This window comes from Mus musculus, chromosome X (assembly GCF_000001635.26).
Source record: "Mus musculus strain C57BL/6J chromosome X, GRCm38.p6 C57BL/6J".
NCBI classification, from domain to species: Eukaryota; Metazoa; Chordata; class Mammalia; order Rodentia; family Muridae; genus Mus; species Mus musculus.
The window spans coordinates 12,749,889-12,772,563 of NC_000086.7; the positions used below are offsets into that span (position 1 = coordinate 12,749,889).

The window sequence follows — 22,675 nt, forward strand, 5'->3', positions numbered from 1 at the left end:
GTTAAAGTCATCACAGGGCTGAAAACCATCTCCTTCAAACCTTTAGTTCTGTTTTACATCAATATCTAACATTCCTTTCTTTCATGTCCTTCAAAAAGGTTTCTGGTGAACAACTTAAAACCAGTCCCCCAGAGCTAATGTAAGAAGGCACCATACATAGACCATGATCTTTTTTCCACAGCTGTTTTATTGTCTCATTTCTACAACTCTAGAAAACAAAACCAGATAGTTACTATCACCTTAGAGATGAGAAAACTGATTCACAGGTAAAGACCTTTTTCCAAAGAAATATAGCTTAATAATTAGAGAAGCTAGAACCAGAAAATGGGTTTTCTTCTCATAGTTTTAGACCCAGTGTATATCTTGAAATGTTACCTTTTATAACTGATGCAATGTTCTATCAATGTCACCAACTCTAACTTCTTATTCATAGCCATGATACTACTAAAATAGTCTCAATTGCTGAACTGGTTTTAACTCTGATTTAAGGCTTTTTTTTGGTTTGGTTGGTTGGGTTTTTTTGGTTTTGCTTTTGTTTTTTTTCGAGACAGGGTTTTTCTGTGTAGCCCTGGCTGTCCTGGAACTCACTCTGTAGACCACGTTGGCCTTGAACTCAGAAATCTGCCTCTGCCTCCCAAAAGCTGGGATTAAAGGCGTGCATCACCACCGCCCAGCGATTTAAGCCTTTTAAGAATCAACAGAAAATGTTCTTGAGACCAAGTTAAGGGAAAAGAAAACCAGAGACCTCCCTCTGGGAAGATGAGAGATAAACTGAGAGATCAGTTTATCCGGCCTACACTACTCCATCTGTGTAATGAGACAGACTCAAAATACACTAACCACAGTACATTGAATATTGCTTACTGTACAAAAGTTTGCAAATTTTAACTTCCCAATCACATTTATAGACAATGGAAACTTTTCTCCCTTGAGGAAAATTTTTGAATTCTTAATTTATTTGTGCATAGGTGTTTTGTCTGCATCTTCAAGTATGTCTATGTACCATGTGTATATCTGGTACACAAAGAGGTTAAAAAAAAACAAAAACAGCAGAGTGCATTGGATTCCCTGAAATTGAAGTTACAGATGGCTATGAGCTGCCTTGAGTGTGATGGGAGTCAAACTGGGTCCTGCAGAAGAGCAGTTAATGCTCTTAACCCCTGAGCCATCTCTCCAGCCCACCCTCCCAGCTAAAGGGAGATGTAACATACAAAACACTCTACCTCAAAAACTGAGTGTGCTGGTGGTACATACATATCTGTAATCCCAGCACTCAAGAAGACAAGAGGACTGATAGTTTAAGGCCAACCTAAGTCAAATATGCTTTTGATCAATATTACAGAGAAGGGTATATTAGCTTACTCAGAGACAGATAAACATGTCTGACAAAACTGGTCTACAGCTCTCATGGTCTAAGCTGCCAGAACTAGAACTACATACTAATGTCAATAAAAAAATCATTTCCCCCTGTGTTCTAGTTTGCTTTCTGCATCTATGACAAAACACTCTGATCAAAAGCATACAGGAAAGGATTTGTACAGCTCACACTTCTATCTTAATACACCATTAAAGGAGGGCAGGACAAGAACTCAAGCAGAAGACACAAAGACATGTTGCTTGCTGACTCACTCACTAGCTTATATTCAGCTAATTTTCTTACATAGCATAGCAAGACTTTTCTTATACTACGCAGGGAAGATCACGCTCAGTGGGCTGGGCTTCCCATACTACTTAGCAATCAAGAAAATGCTCCAAATATGACCAGAAGCCTATCTATCTTAATCAACTATCAACTGGGGGAGTTTTCTCTTCCCAGGTTACTATAGTTTGTGTCAAACTGACAATAGAAACTAACAGGATATGCTTCAAAATGCAAACTTATATTCTAGAACTTTCCAAAGTCCAATTTTATGATCTTTTTCCTTCTTTTGGTTTGGCAACTTTCCCTAAAGTTTTGGCAATCTAGTGAAACAGGTTAAGCAAAGACTAAAACAGGCTAAAACCAAGGTGAAAATGTCAGAGAAATCAGGCCAGAAATATAGCTATGCTGTAGATTGCTTTGTAAAATAGGGCTTTTGTGGAATAAGAACCCTCGCCAGCTTACAAACAGAAAATTCTCCATTTTTAATTTATCAGAGTGCTAAAATAAATATACTACAGTACCATCATGGCAGGTAGCTGTTCATTTTTTTCTCTTCTTTGGTTTTTCAAGACGGGGTTTCTCTGTGTAGCCCTGGCTGTCCTCGAACTCATGGAGATGCACTTGCCTGTTTCTCAAGTGCTGGGATTAAAGGGGTGCACCATCATTACCCTGCTGATTTTTATGGAAGAAGCTTGATAAACTACAGAGCTTTTTTTTTTTTTTTTTTTTTTTTTTTTTTTTTTTTTTTGGCTTTTCAAGACAGGGTTTCTCTGTGTAGCCCTGGCTGTCCTGGAACTCACTATGTAGACCAGGTTGTTCTCAAACTCAGAAATCTGCCTGCCTCTGCCTCCCGAGTGCTGGGATTAAAGGCGCGTGTGCGCCACCACTGCCAGGCTACAGAGAACTTTTGAAGCTCTCAAACTTAACCTAGCCAGATCTAATTTGTTAATCTGCTTTAATCTATGAACACTAGGAACCTTTTAAAAATGTCAATACACCAAAAAAAAAAAAATGTCAATACAGGATAGAATAAAAAACAAAAAAGGAGCCAGGCGTGGTGGTGCATGCCTTTAATCCCAGCACTCGGGAGGCAGAGGCAGGTGGATTTCTGAGTTCAAGGCCAGCCTGGTCTACAAAGTGAGCTAAGATAGCCAGTGCTACACAGAGAAACCCTGTCTCTAAAAACCAAAAAAAAAAATCCAAAAAAGGAATGTGAGAATCACTGGTAAGTTATATCTCTGCACTTCCTTTCCATTCACAAATTTAATTGACAGCAGGTAGACATATAGTTGGTCTTGTAGAGCTGAGCCTAAAAAGGGCACCTCAATGAAAGTGGGGGCACGCTGTCTTCATTTCAGGACTTTATTCACTATTTAATTGCCCTTTCCAGTATAACTCTTTAGGAGCGATTGAAGTAAAACAAGAGCCAGTGTTCCTCATCTCTGAAAACCAAATCATACTCCCTAAGTTCTCACAGTGAACTCACCCAAGGCCCCTCTAGGCTGTTCTCTTAACATTCTTACGTTAAAACTCAGGAGGCAGAGGCAGGTAGGTTTCTGAGTTCTATGCCAGCCTGGTCTACACAGTGAGTTCCAGGACAGCTAGGGCTACACAGAGAAACCCTATCTCAAAAAAAAAAAAAAAACACACAAAATTCACCAGTCCAAAGACTCTTAAGTGTCCCTGAAAGCAGGCAGTATAGGAGGCTTTACTCAAGTCTCCCTACCATCCCTTATGCTCAGGAGTCTTTGAGCACGAGTAAATGAACAAGCAACTGAACTGACTGATACCTGCTGTCATCAGTTCTGTGACCTTGAAGAAACCACATATTTTCTAGAAATTTAATCATCTCATCCGTAAAACAGAAAATACAGACTCTGTCATTCTCATAAGGACATCAAAAAATCAATAAGTAAACTTGAAGAGAATCTTCCTAACTCCAAAGCAGTACTTCTCAACCTTCCTAATGCTGTGACCTTTAATACCATTCCGCATGTTGTGCTGACCCTAACCATAAAATTGTTTTGTTGCTATTTCATGACTTTAATCTGGCTACTGTTATGAATTGTAATGTAAATATATTTGGAGATGAAAGTTTGCCAAAGGAGTCTTGACACACACGTTGAGAACCACTGCTCTGAAGAATTATAAAGTTTTGAAGCCAACCATTTCTCCCCTTTTAGTTTCTCCAGTGCTCTATCTAAAGTCTCCCCATGTAAATCTTCCATCTCCCCATGTAAATCTTCCACATATCCCCTCCTCTTCCTTTTGGTCAAGTGTCCATATACAAATACTAGCCTTCCACAGATAGACGCATTATGTATTATCATAAAGGAACATGATTACTGACATCAGTAATAACTTTGAAATCAACAAATGTTAAAGTTAAATTTCTAAGTTATGCATGTAACATTTAAAGGCATTTGTTTTGAGACAGCATCTTGCCATGTAGTCTCTAACCTAGAGCTCATGATCATCATTACCCAGACTCCTGAGTGCTAAGATCACAGGCACATGTACGAATGTGCAGCTCTCAAAGTTCTTCTATACAACGTAAAAACCAAAGTTTAACTTACCGCACACTTTTCTACTTTGCCAGCGTCATTGGCCCATTTTACTAAAGCTAATAATCGAACGAAGAGTTGACGTGTCCGGCTAGCAAACTGTACAATTTCTATTTTCCTATAAAATAAAACAATTCTTCATCTGAACCAGCAGCACATTATTTTTCATAACTTGTTTCATCTAAATAAAAAAGCATTCATTTACAAGCACAACAAAATTAACCTAAAATTTTTACACAAATATTAATTTCATCTCATTTTTGTGTTCTCATACCTTTACCACAGAGCAATAAATCCAATAGGAATTTTTCCACAATGAATTAAAACTTGAAACTATTATACTAAATGATTCCTAAAATATACTAAACGTATGGATATGTAGTAGTGAAAGTTAGTATAAACTTCCTAACTGAAGTTACTGGTAATAAGTTACCATTTTGGTTAGAGGAGTTAAAATATACTCTTTACCAAAGCTTGAAACTATGTCCTTTCTATAAAATCAAGAGTTATTTCCCAACTTACAATAGCATAACAAACAAACAAACAAACAAAAACTCTGATGATTTTGATGACAAAGTTGAATATATTACCTTACCCAAATTAAAGATTGGTAAAAGGTAGGTCTGTCAATATCTATTTTTATATTGTATTCATTTCTATACTTTTTCTGCCCAGCAATTGCCAATATTTATCATCTCATAAAGCTTTAAGAGCATCATTAAAAATTCTCTACCCTCTACATATTAGCTAGCCCTCTTTTCTTCAGGACCACTACAACTGACAATCATACCTCTCATGGTTTAAGACACTGGAAAAAAATTTCAACATGCCAGGACTAATTAATAACAAGACCCAGAAGAATACTAACCTAACTCCAAGTAAAATCGAAGCTATTTATTAATTTAATGTGACCTTTCAATGACCTACACATCCAACCAATATCTCTCCATCTTGCCAATAACATCACCCTGATGCAACGCACCCACGTAAGTTTTTGCTGAAGTCTATCACTGACTGAATATGTCAAAGTCAAGCTGCTATTGAGAGTGTGAAAAGACCACACACAACCTAAAAAAAGCTTCCTTAAGAACAGTCAACACCATGAATACTAGAAACAAAAAAGAAAAAAGCCAAGGCACACTTATGGCTCTTGGTCAGTGTCTGTCAAGGATTATTAAAGAAAACAAGAATGAGCACAAGTGTTAAAAGTACATTAAGATCTGACAGGGCTAGGGTTGTAGCTCAAGAATGTAAGGCACAAAACACAAATATACAACCACCTGGACACCACCGACCTCAGGACTTGGAATTCCAGTGCTGTCCCTCTCTTACCACAAGCAGCAAGATTTGTCTGATTTTTTTCCCTAAATATGCTCCTCTATCAGAAATATGCCCTTCTCTGTAAACTACTCTAATGTAGTTTTCTGACACCACAGTGTCTCAACTGATAGTATACATGAGTCAGTTCTTCAAAAGCCCAGTGTTCATTCCTACTCCACAACAGGCAAAATAAACCTAGCTTGTTTCCTTGTTTTAAAACTAACCAATCAAGTCACAAACCAGGTTAAGTTTCAATTGTGTCTTCCAGCTCTATCTTTTTGATTCCCGTGTAAGTCTACAAATAAGGCATTTGGTGTTGGTAATGAAGAGGTAACTACTAATGAATACTACAAACCTCCCCAGGGACTTAGTTTAAAAAAACCAAAACCAAGCTGGAGAGATGGATCAGTGGTTAAGAGCACTGATTGCTCTTCTGAAGGTCCCGAGTTCAAATCTCAGCAACCACATGGTGGCTTCACAACCATCCTTAACAAGATCTGATGCCCTATTCTGGAGTGTCTGAAGACAGCTACAGTGTACTCATATAAATATATTAAGTAAATAAATCTTTTTAAAAAACTTTTTTCTTTGGCTTATGGAAACATAATAGTGTTAAATTTTAAGCCCAAGCTTAAATTGAAATAAAAATTTTCAACTATAAAATAGCAATAACAGGATCTAACAGCATCATTACAGCAACTGGTAAATTAACAGCCAGCTGCCCAAAGCCAGTCGACTCAACTTCTATTAGTGTCTATGCAGTTACATTTTCCTATTCCTCCCAAGGACTTGCCTTGGTCAGCCATCAATAAAGATTTAAAAAAGAAAGGGTCTACATCCAAGTACCAAGAACACAAAAACTGCACTCCCTGATGCTCCCAAGAAAATACACAGTCCTAAGTTTCTTTGGACCTAGGTTCTTCATCATCAATAAATAGCACCATACTCATGCTCACGGAGTAAAAAAAAAAAAAAAATCAATAAGGAGACAGATTTAAGTTTTTTCATACTCACCTTTCCACATCAGATTTCCTTGGCAATCTAAGGAAAAAAAAAAGTGGATTAAATATATGTATGCCTTCTCAAACTGCAATGGTGGCCTTTATTTGGCCTTTGTTTCATCTTCATGTTTCAGAAAAATTGACCAAACAGTAACCACAGGCTCAAGTGGCTGCTAACTCTCTGCACTGATAAATTAGCAACAATATGGCTGCAAAGTAAAAACTGAAAAAGTAACATTTCTTGCCATTCAAAATGCTTCAGAAGATACAGTGTGACCCTTTAACAGTTTAAAAGCTCAAGTCTTGGGGTTTTAGGTGGTGTACACCTTTCGACCCCAGCGCTCAGGAGTCAGTTTAAAGCCAGCCTGATCTACATAGTGAGTTCCAAGACATAGAGACCCTGTCTCCAATAAGTAAATACCAGAGGCAGAAAAATATCTTTTAAGACCAAAATGGCTACAGTTGCTGGAATAGTGCTTAGTTGTCAGTGTCTCTGAACTTGTGAACACTTTTAGACTCTTAGCAGTAATCCCATTCTGTTGTGTTATAGTAGGTGAATCTGGAAGTTAAGGGTACAATCAAGGTTTTATGGCAGTTATAACTTTGCATGGTGGTTAGATGAAGGGTTTATACTATTTTTAAGTAGCTCCAATAGTGTTTATTTCCTTTTTGCTAGTTCTTCAGTACTGATTGCTAGCAACCTATGTTAACTTTCTCCTTCATAAATTATACTACTCCATTAATGCTTGGAAAGGTCTGAAACAGATTTCTGAACACCCCCCCCGCCCCCCAGCATTCCAGTATCTTCTAGCTCATGGTGCAAGACTCAATTGCCTGAATACCTGTCAAACCTGCCCAGCAATTATCAGATCCTGAAAAATGCACCCAGCTGCTTAATGTTCTTCCCCCCACATACACAACCACCCAAACAGGAAAGAATAGAGGGAGGGGAAACTACTAAAGTGAGTTGTCTTATTCTCAGGGAAGACATTGAGGTAGATGGAAGCTACAGGTATGAGCAGAATGAAAGAGAACCTAGGCAGGGAGTACGGGTATGTATAGGTCAGTGGTAAAGAACCTGCATAGCACATTCCAGGGTTCAATTTCTAGGAGAGAGGTGGGCTTTAGGACACTGATGAACACCAAGCCAGAGGTCCGGGGCAGGGGAAGGCTTAAACTAAGTAGAGACTAAAAAGGCTAGTATATCACAAAGCCAAGTAGAAATTAAGGGCCTATTATAAGGCTACAAATAAGAACCAGATATGGTACCTCATACACCTGTGATCGTAAGCACCTGGGAGGCTGAGAGGAGAGGACTACACCTCAAGGCCAGCCAAAGATGTGTGAAGTAAGACCCAGTCTCAAAGATTGCAAATAAAAGCAGGCCCTGGAAAAGTTCCTCTACATGATAAAAGTCCCTCACAGTACTCCCAGAGAAGCCTTGTTCTCAAGAGTGACAAAAGTGAGGATTGGGGGATGGGGGTAGAGTAGAGCTCAGGGGTAAATAGGAAGGCAGAAACCATCCTTCCAGCTCCTACCTGTCCCCAGAGACCCGAAAGGATCAGCTCCCACCAACAAAGGTCCGCATTTCTAAAACAAAAGACGGGACTTGCTGCCTGCCTCCCTTTTCTCCCAATGCTTACACTTCTATTTTAAATTCCTTTATGAAAACCCACCACATGGAGAAAAAGCTCTTAGATACAAATGATGAAAGAAAAAAAGTACAGAACAAGCATATTTATGCCACATTTTAGTAAACGTTTATGTCCATTTTCTGACCTTAAAAGGTTCAAAGGTGTGGTGGCTCACACCTTTAATCCCAGGCCATGTTAGAGGCAGACAGGAGTTGGGAGGTCAGCCTGGTCGACAAATCCGAGTCCAGGACAGTCAGGGAGGGTTACACAGAGAACCCTGTCTCAAAAACAAACAAACAAACAAACAAGCGGTAAAAAGCAAAGAATAGAATCTATGCCCCTAAAATATTAAGGCAGAAAGCATCGGTGTATGTTGGAGGTGAACAGGCATAAAAAAAAAAAAATCTAGAAATTTGATGCTAAACCAAATCACCTAAATATGCTGGCAGAAAAATATACAAAGTTCTGTGCCAACCTAACCTAGAGAAGAGTAAAACTGTCTCAGAAACAAAACCCTGTCATCTTAGTTGACACTTAATTGGAAAGGGTTTTGTTGTTGTTGTTGTTGTTGTTTTAAGTATCAAGAATAGCACTTGCTTTTCCCATAATCATCAATGGTTTAAGAGACATAGCTGATGCCTTTAATCCCAGCACTCGGGAGGCAGAGGCAGGCGGATTTCTGAGTTCGAGGCCAGCCTGGTCTACAAAGTGAGTTCCAGGACAGCCAGGACTACACAGAGAAACCCTGTCTCCAAAAACAAAAAAAAAAAAAAAAATTGAGACATATCTGAAAATTCGTTCATTCGTGTACTAAATAAAAGCCCCCAAGTACATGCCAGGCATTGGTCTTGTCATGTGGAAAAGCAAAACAAATCAAAATCCTTGTTCTCCTGAATTTCCTATTCCAAGGAGAAGGCACAATATGTTAATGATGTCTCAAGGAATGAGCACTGTAGGAAAAAAAGAAAACAAAAGAGGAGGATGGGTGCAAATACTATTCTGTGAGCACTTGGAGAAAGTCTTTGATCTATGTTCTATGTGAGCTAAGACCTAAAGGAAAAGAGAAGGAAAACCACTTATATTTCTGGAAAAAGAACAAAAGGCATTATTATCCAATTGTAAATTGTGTGAAGAACTATGAGAAACAGCAAGAAGGTTGACAGAACAGAATGAGACTATTAGCATATGAATTAAACAAGTAAAGTAGGTAAGGCAAAGTTCCCAAGGCCTTAAAGATGTTCTGGTTGGTACAGCGTAGTCCCAGTGTAGGCTTGCTGTTCTATCTTTAAAAAAAAAAAATGTGTAGCACTGGAGAGAGGGAGTCAGGACCTAACAAGCGCTCTACCACTAGGCTACATTCCCTAACCAATGTGCATTATCATTATTACTACTGAAATATAATGCCAGGCAACCCAAGCTGACATCAAACTTCCTATGTTGCCTACGGGCTGTTCTTTAATTTCTGATGCTCCTGCCTTGACCTCTGAAGTGCTAGGGCTACAGATATACACTACTATATTTATAACATTTTCCCCATGTTCAAAGGTATCCTGGTTTAGCCACAAATTTTATGCTCTCTCTCATAGAGAAGCGATTCTAAACATTTTTTTCCCTGTGGTTTTTTTTCTAGACGGGGGTGGGGGGGTGGTTAGTCTGAGACAGGGTCTTACTATGTAGCCCTCAATGTCCTAGAATTGGCTATATATAGACCAGGCTAGTCTCAAACGTAAGACTGGCATGCACGTGGGGCCTCTGCAGGGATTAAAGCCATGCACCACCATGTTTGGCTATGGAATCTTTTTTGAAACTAGAGTTTCACTTTGTACTTTGAGTCTGGCCTAAAGCTTGTGATCCTCTTGCTTTTACCTTCCGAAACCCTGGGCCACAAATCTCTTATTTTTCACTGAACACAGCTTCTGGGTTAGATATTGAGCTGTAAGGATCTGGACACAGAATGTGGAATTCAGCTGAGGGCTGTGCTTGAGATATGTTTAGGAGTCATACAAATGATGGGGGGGGGGGACTAAACATAGATTATTCTATATCAATAAAACAGATCTCTCTCCATAAACTAAATCCTAAAATTAAAAATAGAACACAATTCAATACATTTTTACAAATTCTTTACAGAAAACCAATCACATGATCCATGATCAGTCTTTTTACCACAGCTACGCACAGGACATATATTAAACTGTCTTGAATTCTTATGAACACATGCAATATACGTACATTACTACAAGAACTAAGCTTGACAGATCACTCAGTCAGAAGCCATACGGGGTGAGGGACGTACACACACCTGTAATCCTAGCTCTTACTAGATGAGGAAATCGTGTGTTAAAAAAAAAAAATCTCAGCCAGGTGTAGTGGCTCATACTTGTAATCCCAACACTAAAGCGGCTGAGCCAGAACTGAAGGTTAGCGACCAGCCCGATTACACAGGAAGACCCCGTCTCAATAGTAAGGAGAATAGTAATACCGCCACCACTTTTGATAAGGTTAAGCTTTGTCTCATTCAATAAAATATTGTACATCAAAACTGAAAGGGAATGTTTTACAAGAGTAAGTGAAGCCCGCCCTAATTCTTTTAGTCATGTACAATGTAATTCTCCAGTAACAAAGTATTGCAAGATACATCCTAGCGTCTACATACTAACGTATTTCCCTGGAAACCTGAGGGAGCCTAACAATAGGTAAAAAGAAAACTTTTATGGACCTCAGGTAGAAGATGCTAAAGAGTTTCAAATTTTCCTAGTACCTTTTATTCACATAGTGAACCATCCGTGTAGTCGGCTTGTACTCTGAAGGTATTAACACCCTAATCACGCCCCAAGGCATTTCATAGGTAACTAGACTGAAACCCGGAGGCTCATTAGAAAAAAAGTATTCTACTTTCACTACATCCATAAAGACTTAACACGCTTTCAAATGTTGCAGAAAGAATCAGAATTTATAATGTAATTGTTTTACACAGAATCGACCTCCGGCATTTTAAGAGAAACAATTGCAACCTTCATTTAAAACATTGTCAAAAAAGATGTAAAACATTTCCCTTCGTTGAAAATCCCGTTCAGTTCGAATTCTACGTAGTCCTCAATGCTTACTCTTCGACTTAGGTTTTTAGAAAATATTCCACATAGAAATTAATACACTTCTGTTGGGAACTCAAGACAAAAATCCCAAAGACAATCTTCAGCGCAAGTGTTAACATGCGAAACTAACCAGTCTCCGTGCTTTCATCGTCAACCAGATCCCCAATAGTTACCTCCTCCCTGTCCCCAGAACCTAAACCCCATGAATTTCCAAATTCTACGCTCAGCAGCCTAGCTCAGTAAATGGCAAGCATAAGCCTCTCTTGAAGGCGGGAAGGGCAAGTGAGGAGCCGGGAAGCAGGCATGGGTTCGCAGCACTTACAAGTCCGTCAACACCATAAGCTCCGAGTAGGCCCGGTGGAGCAGAAATTCGATGAGCGTGCTAAGCCGGTATCCAGGGCTAGCTGCCGCCGCAGCTGCCGCCGCCACAGCGGCTGCGGGCGGCGGGGGAGCCGGGGCAGACGCGGAGCCGCTGCTGCTGCCTCCGCCGCCGCTGCTGCCACCGCCGCCGCCAGGAGGGATCAGCTGGTGGTTGTCCAGCTGCACTGGGGCCATGGCGGCGTACAGCCCGGCTCGGGGCAACCGCCTGAGATGCGGCCCTGGAGCCTCCTCCCGGGCTCGGTGACCGCACCGAGGCGGGCGCGGGCAGAGTGGCCGCCGCCTAGCGCCAGGCCGCCTCTGAACAGGAAGCCGAGCCCAAGCTGCGGAGGCCCGCCCCCATGTAGGGCCGGGCCGGCCGGCCGCAGGGAGGCGAGCGTGGGGCGGGAGGGCAGAGAGGCGGGCCGGCCGCCACTCAAGTGGGGAAGCTTCCGCGACTGCTCAGCGGCCGCCCGGCCGGCGGGTTATAGCGTCCATGTTGCTGGGCCGAGAGCGGAAGTCGCCAGGCAGAACGGAAGGGGAACCCGCGGGAGGCCCTTTCCAAAGGCAACCTGCGACCGTTCCCCGCGCTGTGCTGTTCTGGGGGACAGGAGGAGGGGGTGCGTGGGAGAGGGGCGGAGCCAGGAGGTGCGTGGGCGGGAAAGCGGAAAGGGGGGTGGGCGCAAGGCGCCGGAAGCCGCGCCGCCAGTCCAGCGGCCGCGTCACAGTAACGTCAGTGGTCCCTAAGCGCTCTTTTTCCCCGCCTAGGCGACCGCAGCGGGACGGTGAACGGAGAAGGGTTGGCGGAGAAACCACCCGTCTCTCCTCTCGGGGCCCCAAAAAGGCGGCCTGCGGCGACCGCGCGCTGTGACTGTCCAACGCACGCTCCGCCCATAGGCGACCCTGGCGCGACGCGTGGGAGAAAACGTTACAGTCTCTTTTTTTCCTTTTTCCTTTTTTTTTTTTGTCAATTGTGGGACAAGAGCAACGACACAATAACGTCATTTGAATGCAGTCTCCTGTGTGCCGCGCCTTTGCTGTCACCCAAAGCCCAACATTGAAACACATGTAGTCCTTAAATCCTTTGCTGGTGTTCTTGGCTTTTGTCCCTGCCCTTGCAGTAGCCGCCCTATCCTGCCTGGGTTTTCATCTTTCCAACTACAGCCTCTTTCTCCCAAAATCCACATGTTTTGTCTGTTTTCTAATCTTGGCTTCTGTTTGAAACGAACTGCAAGCCTTTAAACATGTCTGTGGGTTCCCTCCACCTCCATAGATTCGGAAGCAATTGGTCTTTCGTGATGTCTGGGCTTCGAAAGTTTTTTTGTGTGCGTTTATTTTTGTTTTTTGTTTAGTAACCTAGCTATTCTCACGCACAAGTCACGGAAAAATTAACTGTTAAAAGCGTCTATTTTTGTGACCCTACCTAAACATCGTTTTGCAGCTTCATCTCTCGCAGGTGTAACAGATGCTCATGCTGATCGTAAGGTTAGACAATTCTCTTTGTTCTCCACTTGTACAATTGCAGTGCTCTTGATTCTTGGTCTCACTGTGTTGTCGGGGCTGGCATTTTTTAGCTCTTGAGCTCAAAGTAATTGGGATCACAAGCTCCTCCACTACCTCATCCATTTTTCAGATTGATAAATCATGTATTTATGGGGTACAGTGTTAAATTGCATATGTTTATGGGGTACAGTGCATGAATACACTCCCGAATGAACAAATCGGACTCATTGACTTTGATCACCTCTCATACTTTATTCTTTGTGGTGACAGCTAGAATATACCACCACCTCCTGCCACAACATTGCCTTTTGCAGGACTAAGGATTGAATCCAACCAAATCCTTGCCTATAGTAGGCAAACATTCTGCCTTTATATCCCCAGCTATTTTTTATTGAGTTGGGTTCTCCTTAAATGACATAGGCTCACCTGGGACTTGCTATGTAAATTAGAATGATAACTTGTGATCCCCTCCCTCAGTCTCCTAAGTATTTGGGATTATTGGTGTGCACCTCATGTCCAACTAAAATTCACTCTTATCTGTAGGAGATGTTATTCTATATCTGGGATATTAACTAACATCGCTATGTAACATATTGCTGCCTAACTGAAACATTGTATCTTTTGAGCAACATTTCCCTTTTCTCTGCCCTCAGCATCTGATAAAAATTATTTACTGTTGCTTTAGTGAATTGGACTTGTTAAGATTCCACTTGAAGTGAGAAGAGATACTGGCTTTGTGTGCCTGTCTTATTTGACAATATGTAATGTCCTCTTGATCCATACATGTTGTTGCAGGTGACATTTCATTGTGTATGATATATAATAGACATGTCTACAGTCTCACAGTATAACTCAGACTGACTGTAAGCTAAATCCCCCCTGCCTCACTCCTGAATGCTAGGACACTGTACATGATGAGACACACACATTTTTTTTGTGGGTGTGTTGAAGATAAACCACAGGACCTCGATAGAGCTATGCCTATCATTCTCTGCCACTCAGCTACATCTTTTCTATCCATTTGATTTCTCTCCATGATAAACACAGGTTATTTCTGTATCTTGGTTATTATGGATAATGCTGTATTTGTCCAGTGTAGTGCTGTAATTGAAACACTTTGGAATTAGAGGCAGGAAGACCAGGAGCTAAAGATGCTCTCAACGCCCTAATGAGTTCAAAGCCAGTGTAGAGTATATGAGAACCTGCCTCAAAAATAAAAAAGCATTAGCATGGTGGTGATGGTACACACCTTTAATCCCAGCACTCAGGAGACAGAGGCAGGCAGATCTCTTTGAGTTCAAAGCCAGCCTGGTCTACAGAATGAGTTCCAGGACAGCTAAAGCTACAGAGAGAAACCCTGTCTCAAAAATTAAAAATAGGGCTGGTGAGATGGCTCAGTGGGTAAGAGCACCCGACTGCTCTTTCGAAGGTCCAGAGTTCAAATCCCAGCAACCACATGGTGGCTCACAACCATCCCTAACGAGATCTGACTCCCTCTTCTGGAGTGTCTGAAGACAGCTACAGTGTACTTACATATAATAAATAAATAAAAAAAAAAAAAGTAAAAAAAAAAAAAAAAAAAAAAAAAAGAAATTAAACTTGCTGTTTAAAAAAAAAAAAAAAAAAAAATTAAAAATAAAAAAAGTGAGAGTTGTGCAGATATGTGGCATAGTAATTTCATTCCCTTTTAATGTATACCCAGAAAATTTAATTACTGACTCAGTAATCTCTTTAGTGATTTTAGGTCCTTCATGCTGTTTTCCAAAGTGCCTGTGGAGATTTTGAATTCTCCCCAACAGTATACAAGGGTTCTTTTTGCTCACCATCTTCATCATTTGTATACTTTTTATTCATGTCCATTCTAGAAGACTGTATTAGTCAGGGTTCTCTAGAGTCAGAACTTACAGAATGTCTCTATGTACTAAGGGAATTTATTGTAGTGATTAATAGTCTGCAGTACAACTAACCCAACAATGGGCAACTGTGAATGGGACGTTCAAGAATCTAGTAGTTGCTCATTCCCATGAGACTAGGTATTTCAGCTGGCCTTCTCTATAAGCTGGAATCCTGAAGAAGTAGGTTCCAACAGATGTGCTGGAAAGTAAGGTCAAGCAGGCAAAGGAGGGAGAGAGAGCCTTCCGCCATTGTCCTTACATAGGCCTCCAGCAGAAGGTGTGGCCCAGATTTAAGGAGTGTACTACCACACCTGGTTTTGAAACTTGCTCTCTCAGGCAGGCCTTGAACTCAGAGATCTGCTTACCGCAGTCTCCTAGGATTAAAGGCGTATACTACCTTGCCTGAGCCTAAATTTTTCATGGCTACTATGCCTTAAATTCTGGATCAAAGGTGTGTGTTGTCCCATGTCAAGATCTGGGTTAGAAGCCTGTGTCTTCTAGCCTCAAGATCTGGATCATGCCGGGCAGTGGTGGCGCACGCCTTTAATCTCAGCACTCTGGAGGCAGAGGCAGGTATATTTCTGAGTTCGAGGTCAGCCTGGTCTACAAAGTGAGTGCCAGGACAGCCAGAGCTACACAGAGAAACCCTGTCTCCAAAAACAAAAAAAACAAAGAAAGAAAGAAAGAAAGAAAGAAAGAAAGGAAGGAAGGAAAAAGGGAAAAAAACCCATCTGGATCACAGGTGTGCTCTCTATTTCTGGATTGTAGTTCATTCCAGATATAGTCAAGTTGACAACCAGGAATACCCATCACACTGATATAAGGTCATTTCTTGTCTTTTTAATTTTCATGAGGAACAGACAATAAATTCGTGTCAGCTCGAATCAGACCATTCCTTTTCCAGTTTTGACTTTTCTTATTGAAAGGTTTTTCTCTCTTTTGAAAACAATATTGATGGTCAGGCAGTGGTGGCGCATGCCTTTAATCCCAGTACTTGGGAGGCAGAGGCAGGAGAATTTCTGAGTTTAGGGCCAGCCTGGTCTACAGAGTGAGTTCCAGGACAGCCAGGGCTACACAGAGAAACCCCATCTTGAAAAACCAAAAAAGAAAAAAAAAAGAAAGAAAGAAAGAAAAAAAGAAGGAAAGAAAACATTATTGACTTCTGCTAAGACATTCTGGTTGTTACATACAAAAGATGGTTGTATAAGATGATCCATAGAGTCTTCTCTAATACTTTACAGTTCTGTATGTTACTAGGATTGCAATTGTGTTTTCTTGTATAAACAGCCACAAACCTTACCTTTTTGTATTTTACTAGATAGTAAGGTTCTACCTAGAGAGAGTCTTGCCAATATGTGGGTAGAAGGAAACTATCAGGGTGAGATGTGTAGATAAGCAGAGCACTGTGAGTTCAGGGCCAGCCTGGTCTACATAGGGATTTCTAGGCTAATTAGGGATACACAGTGAGGTCTTATCTCAAAAATTCCTAGGCTTAGAACATTAATTTTTTTCTAGCTATACTAAAATTAAATATCCTATAAATGAATGGTTGCTAATGAGCAAACAAAAAAGAAGAAAAAGACAGGCACTTTTGAAGGAAAGGAAGTCCCCATTTAGAATCTTAATTATTAGCCAGGTGTGCAGGCTTTTAATCCCAGTATTCATTCAGAAGGCAGAGGCGGGCAGAGCTCTGAGTTAGAGGCCAGCCCGGTCTATACAAAGAAACCCTGTTTCAAAAAAAAGTCTAATTATTCTTCCTTAGGGAATGGATTTTTCCCTTGCCTCATTTCTTTGTTAATGAGCAGCCCACCTGTGGTTCTGTTTCAATTTATTTCCTCTGAATTGAAACATTCAATTCTGGAGAGAGGTAAAAGACTCAGAAAGCTAAGGATGTACAAGAAACACATGAAATTTACAAGACTCTGGAAGCTCCCGAAAGATTACAGGGTCTCTCTTCAAGAAGAGTCCAAACAAATCTCAGCACAGTAAACAGCAGAGCCATCATCAGCATCTTAGCTGATGGCCAAGTTCCAGTGCCCTCAAGTCTCACAAATAGGCAGAGTCTCAGAGCCGCTATGCAAAATGAATTGAACCACAGGTGAGGACCCAAAGTGTTTCCTTTGTTTTGGTGGTTTTAGTTTCACTTTTGGTTTGGTTTGCGTTTTGTTTTGTTTGTTTTGAGATAGGTTTTCCTATAGCTCAGGCTGGGCTCAAACTCCATATGTTGAGTAGAGTGCATGACCTTCAAGTCTATTTGATCATTCTCCTACTTCCCAGTCCAGGCCTGCACCAGCATACCAAGTATTTCTTTTTCTGAATTGCTGTGGATGGGATCCAGGGCTTTGTAGTTGCTAGGCAAGCACTCCACCACCTGAGCTACATCCCCAGCAATTCCAGGCCTTAATTCTTCTCAATCACAATGAAATGAGGCTGTCTTGGTGCACAGATGAGGAAGTAGCTCAGGCGAGAAGCACCTGCTCAAGCTCCTGCTTTTGTCATGGTCCCCTGGAGATTAGCCCAGCTGAAAGGCTGTGTGTGCCATCCTGCCTTCCAACGGATCACAAAGTAGTTAGGATCCAGCCATGCCACTCAGAACTTTCTGCTTTCATGGGAGAGCATGAGGACAGGGTCCCATTGCTAATGTCAAGTGCTACCAGACACAGATAAACAAGGTGTTTTGTGATACTACAGTTGCTGGATCTAGGAAACAAAACATGTTAAATGCTGCACACACACAACCTTACTCTTTACACCCGCTAGGAACTGAAATGTGCCTTTCTTAGGTACCTAGTTTATTGCTGTCTCCAAGGCCGCATAGGCTTTTTATCCTAAGCCAGTGTAGTGCTTTAAATAGATATGGCTCCATAGACTCATGTGTTTGAATACTTGGCCATAGGAAGTGTCACTGTCTGAGACTTTGTTTGAGGAAGTGTGACACTGTGAGGATTGCCTTTGAGGTCTCCTGTGCTCAAGTGTGGCACACAGTCTCCTTTTGGGGCCTGTAGATCAAGATGTAGAACTCTCAGCTCCTTCTCCAGCACCATGTCTGCTTGCATCCTGCCATGTTTCCCACCATGAAGATAACAGACTAAACCTCTGAAACTGTAAGCCAGCCCCAATTAAATGCTTGCCCTTATAGAGTTGCCTTGGTCATGGTGTCTGTTCACAGCAGTAAAACCCTAAGACAGTAGCAACCACTGTCTTCCTTTACCCAATATCCTGCATCTCCACTCAGATGGCCTTGAACTCATAATGATCCCCTTGCCTCAGCCTCCTGGGATTACACAGAGACAGAGGCAGTTGGATCTTTGAATTTTAGGCCAGCCTGGTATACAGATGGAGTTCCAGAACAGCCAGAGCTACACAGAGAAACTCTGTCTCAGAAAACCACAATTAAACAAACAAACAAACAAATAAATAGAAAGGCATACTAGATTAGTTAAATATAAATACTAGTTTGATTTGCTTCAGCCTTTTCATCTTTGAACTCAAAACTATTGTAAGGATTCTTTGGGCTGGAGGTTTAGTGGGGAGGTGCTAGGAGAAAACTATGGGATGCTAGCCAATCAAAGAAGTTTAGTCTTCCTAGGTCATTTGTATGTAAATTAAATCGCTTGAATACTTGTCAGAGATTGTGGACCTTCAGGTGAAAGGAAATGTGTTCCTAATTGCACATACTTTGCTACAGTAGTTGTCAACAAAGTTGCTTCCTTTCTTCAGTAACTTTGTCAATGAAAGGCAATGCTATAATACTCTAAGATAGAAATCAACAAGGGCTGGAGGCAAGAGAGATGACTCAGTAGTTAGTTAAAAGAGGGCTTGCTGCTTTTCTAAAGGACAAGAGTTCAATTCCCAGCATGTGTGCGTGTAGTGGCTCACAGCTGCTTGTATATCTTCAGCTCTAGGGCATCCAATGCACTCTTTTTGGCACATGCAGGCGGGTGTGGGGGTGGGGGTGGAGGGAGGCAGCAACAAAGGAAAGTCACATTTTTTTTAAAGGGAAAAAAGCCCGGAAGCTTGCCAGTGCCCCACTGTTGTGACATGTTGTGTTCCTACCCCCCCAGTACTTTTTCTGTCCTTGTGAATAAATTGTGTTTTACCCCAGGAGAGGATTCTACTTGCTTCTCTTCCGCTGGTGCCTCCAGAGTTGCTCTGTCACATCATTAAGGCCTAGAGAAAATGACTAGCTTCTTCTTGATTTTTTTCTTTGTTACTTTGTTTCACTGTTGTTAAGACCTAAAACTCATTAAGTCAACCAGGCTGCCTCCAGCTTACAGAGATCTTCCTGTCTCAGCCTTCTGAGTGTTGAGACTGAAGGTGTGTACCACCACACTCAGCAAATTCACAAGTTTGTAAAACCAGCACTGGTAGGGAAAGTTGAAAGATTCCCTTTTGACCTCTATCATGTGTGTGCCTGCCCTTCCCACCTCTAGCATGAATCGGTCCAAACTGTAAAGATGAACTAGAAACTGGAATCAAAGCCTGGGACTTCCTTTCTGATTTTATTTAGCTGCCCCCAACTATACTTATAAATATGTCTGTCCATTCTATATCTGTTCTGAGCATCAGCAAAACTTAAAAAAACATTTTTTAAGGGGCTGGAGAGATGGCTCAGTGGTTAAGAGCACCGACTGCTCTTCTAAAGGTCCTGAGTTTGAATCCCAGCACCCACATGGTGGCTCACAACCATCCGTAATGAGATCTGACGCCCTCTTCTGGTGCATCTGAAGACAGCTACAGTGTACTTAAATATAATAATAAATAAATCTTTTTTTTTAAAATTTTTAAAAAATACAACTATTACAGCAAAAAAAATCTTGCTAATATTTTTCCACTTGAAAAATGTTGACTTTTCTTTCCAATAATGGTGATACTTGTCTATAACTGCAGCTAAATATTTTTGAAGATACCTCATCTTAGTCTGGGCATGGAGCTCAGTTTGTACCTAACATGCACAAAACCCATCTTCAATCCCTATCATTTGGGCATGGTAGTAGATACCTGTAATCTCAATACTTGGGAAATGGAGATGGGAGGATAAGAAGTTGTAAGCCATCTTCAAGTATCTGTATGTTTAAGGCTAGACTGGACCTTGTCTCAGGAAAATAAAATAAGACCTTATCTCAAGAAATTAAGGCACGGTACATGCACACATTTAATCCCAGAACAGGCAGCTCTCTGCAAGTTAGAGACCACCCTGCTCTAAATACAGTTCCAGGCCAACCAGGCTTACATAGTAAGACCTTATCTCAATTTAAAAACAAAAAGAAAAGAGATTACATTTTGCTCAACTCTTCACTGCCCAAATCACTTTTGCTCTTATTCACAGGCCCAAGGAGACTTTTCAGCACAGCCTCTGAAGCAGTGGCATTGGCAGCATCTCCTCTGCTCTCTGGGAACCAGTTGGCAACCTCTGGAAGCATTTTTCATTGTCAGGTATGGGGGTGTGGGGGTGGTAGAAGCAAGTGGCACTGGGAAGCTCCTATAGTGCATAGGACAGTCCTCCTACAACAGCGACGTTTTGGTCAGTGGTGCTGAGGACAAGAAACCTCTTCACAATTGAAAAGCAGACACTTTGTCCTCTGGGGGAAGATTACAGGAAGACATCTTGCTAGATATAATGAGAAGGTCATTGCCTGGCACTGTTACCCAGCAGAAGACTAATATTCCAGGTTGTTGCTCCGTAGACCCAGGTATCTCAAAGGTTATATGATGTCCATAGAGCACAGGGTGACTGGGTCACAGCCTGATGTGGCCAGATTTCATCTACTCACAACAGGAGAAATTTCTCCGTTTTGCCAGGTAAGGATTAAATTGTTGAGATCTTCAAAACTGTAGCCAGGCAATGGTACATGCCGTTAAGCCCAGCACTGGGGAGGAAGAAGCAATCGGATCTTTGTAAGTTCTAAGATAGTTTGGTCTACCTAGTGAATTCTAGGCCAGCCAGGGCTGCACAGTGAGACACTGTAAAGCAACTTTGATAATACGTGTGGCCATAGTTTTAATATTGTCCTTTGCAGCTTTAGTTGCTTCTTAGGTCTAACAATACGCCTGACTGCCGTTTGTGATTTGTCTCAAATGTAGAGAAGCAACTTAGCCCAGTGCTGTTGGAATGCACTTTTAATCCTAGCACTTGAAAGACAAAGGCAGGTAGATCTCTGTGAGTTGGAGGCCAGCCTGGTCTATCTATACAGTGAGTTCCAGAACAGCCAGGGCTACACAGAGAAACCCTGTCTCGGGAGAGAAAAAAAGCAACTACTGAAACTGTATTTACCATCTATTCAACTTCCTTAAGTATAGACATTTATGATAGGCCAGCGAGCTTACCAATTAGCTTCCTGGGTGATTGTACTTATCAACAAGTACTCTATAGGGAAGAAGGACTTCTTGGAAAACTAGGTTGTCCGGGCAGTGGTGGTGCACGCCTTTAATCCCAGCACTTGGAAGGCAGAGGCAGGTGGATTTCTGAGTTCGAGGCCAGCCTGGTCTACAAAGTGAGTGCCAGGACAGGTAGGGCTACAACAGAGAAACCCTGTCTCAAACAACAACAACAACAAAAAACAAAAAACAAAAAAAGACTTTATAGTCCCCCCACCCCCCACCCCACACCTGGCCAAAAATAGATTAGGGAAGACAGCCTGTTTGAGTTTAGTTTAGATTCACTTGACTCCATTTCAAAGTTCACTACAAAGCTTACTCTGTAACAAACATGTTACATTTGTCTATGTTGCAGTGTTCAAATGTGTTATCTTAACTCACAAATGCTACTGTTCAGTCATTGTTACATAAGTTAACAGTTTCTCTTACAAGGAAAAGAACACAAAAGCTTGACTCCAGGCCAGCTGCCTGCATGGCCTTCCATTGACTGGATTTCAGTAGGGCAGTTCTGGATTTCGCAAAAGAATGTTCTGGGGGATAAATTACATGGCTCTTGGCCAAAAGGGACTAAGAAAGTAAATCAGCTCAGAGTGAGAAAGTATGAATTTGCCCAGCCGTTCATTAAGCTGGAAGGATACACAGATAAAGCCAACTGATTAGTAACAGAAAATGACCTCTCTCCCAAGGGATCACTACAGCTAAAAAGAGCCAGCACCTTTGGGTGACTGCTGCTCCCAGGCTGACTGATATCTTTCCGTGTAAAGCCTATGGGAGTAGTTCCGAAGAAACTGCTCGGTAGTTAAGAGCTCTTGGCTGCTCTTACAGAGGACTGAAGTGTAGTCCACAGCACCCTGGTGAGGGGGCTCACAACTACCTGTTACTTCAGCTCCAGGGGATACAACAACCTCTTCTGGCCTCCATGGCACACACATGGTATACAGAAATGCAGACAGCATGATGGGACGGGGATAATGCTTAGGCTGCCAGATGAAGGGAAAGAAAGGACGACTATGACATTTAGGAGAATGTTGGGAAGCCAGTACCGTTTAAACGAGTCACTTTTGTGCTAGGCTCAAAGCAAGGCTGCGGACAGAGGGCTCAGGTCAGGTCTGCACTGCCCAGTGCAGCTATGGGATTCCCTGAGCTCTACAAGGAATATATGTGAACTCTTGAGTCTGGTATTCCCAATTAAAACCACATTTCCAAGCTCTTGGTTCTCTACAGGTTTTAAAGAAGATGGAATGAATCAAAAGAGAAACTCCAAATTCCAAACTAAATAAAGTTTA

The 22,675-nt window shown here is 41.7% G+C and overlaps 1 protein-coding gene and 1 long non-coding RNA gene across 8 annotated transcripts in view; one reads left to right on the plus strand and one right to left on the minus strand.

The window, feature by feature from the left end:
• Med14 (mediator complex subunit 14) overlaps positions 1 to 12,706 on the minus strand; it is an 87,227-nt gene extending 74,521 nt beyond the window's left edge. For 5 of the 7 annotated variants that reach the window (XR_878029.3, XM_030251357.1, XM_017318510.2 and 2 more), the window contains exons 1-3: positions 11,579 to 12,706; positions 6,541 to 6,567; positions 4,219 to 4,324 (exon numbers count right to left, since the gene is read on the minus strand). Coding sequence is in view for 6 of the 7 variants with exons in the window: in XM_030251357.1 (XP_030107217.1) it covers positions 4,219 to 4,324; positions 6,541 to 6,567; positions 11,579 to 11,811 (366 nt within the window). In the remaining variant the exon portion in view is untranslated. The remainder of the gene's footprint in view (positions 1 to 4,218; positions 4,325 to 6,540; positions 6,568 to 11,578) is intronic. The other 2 variants (NM_001048208.1, NM_012005.3) reach the window with 1 other exon arrangement.
• Positions 12,390 to 22,675, plus strand: part of Gm14634 (predicted gene 14634) — a 59,215-nt gene continuing 48,929 nt past the window's right edge. The window contains exons 1-2 of the long non-coding RNA NR_045852.1: positions 12,390 to 13,098; positions 20,341 to 20,447. This is a non-coding gene — a long non-coding RNA (predicted gene 14634). The remainder of the gene's footprint in view (positions 13,099 to 20,340; positions 20,448 to 22,675) is intronic.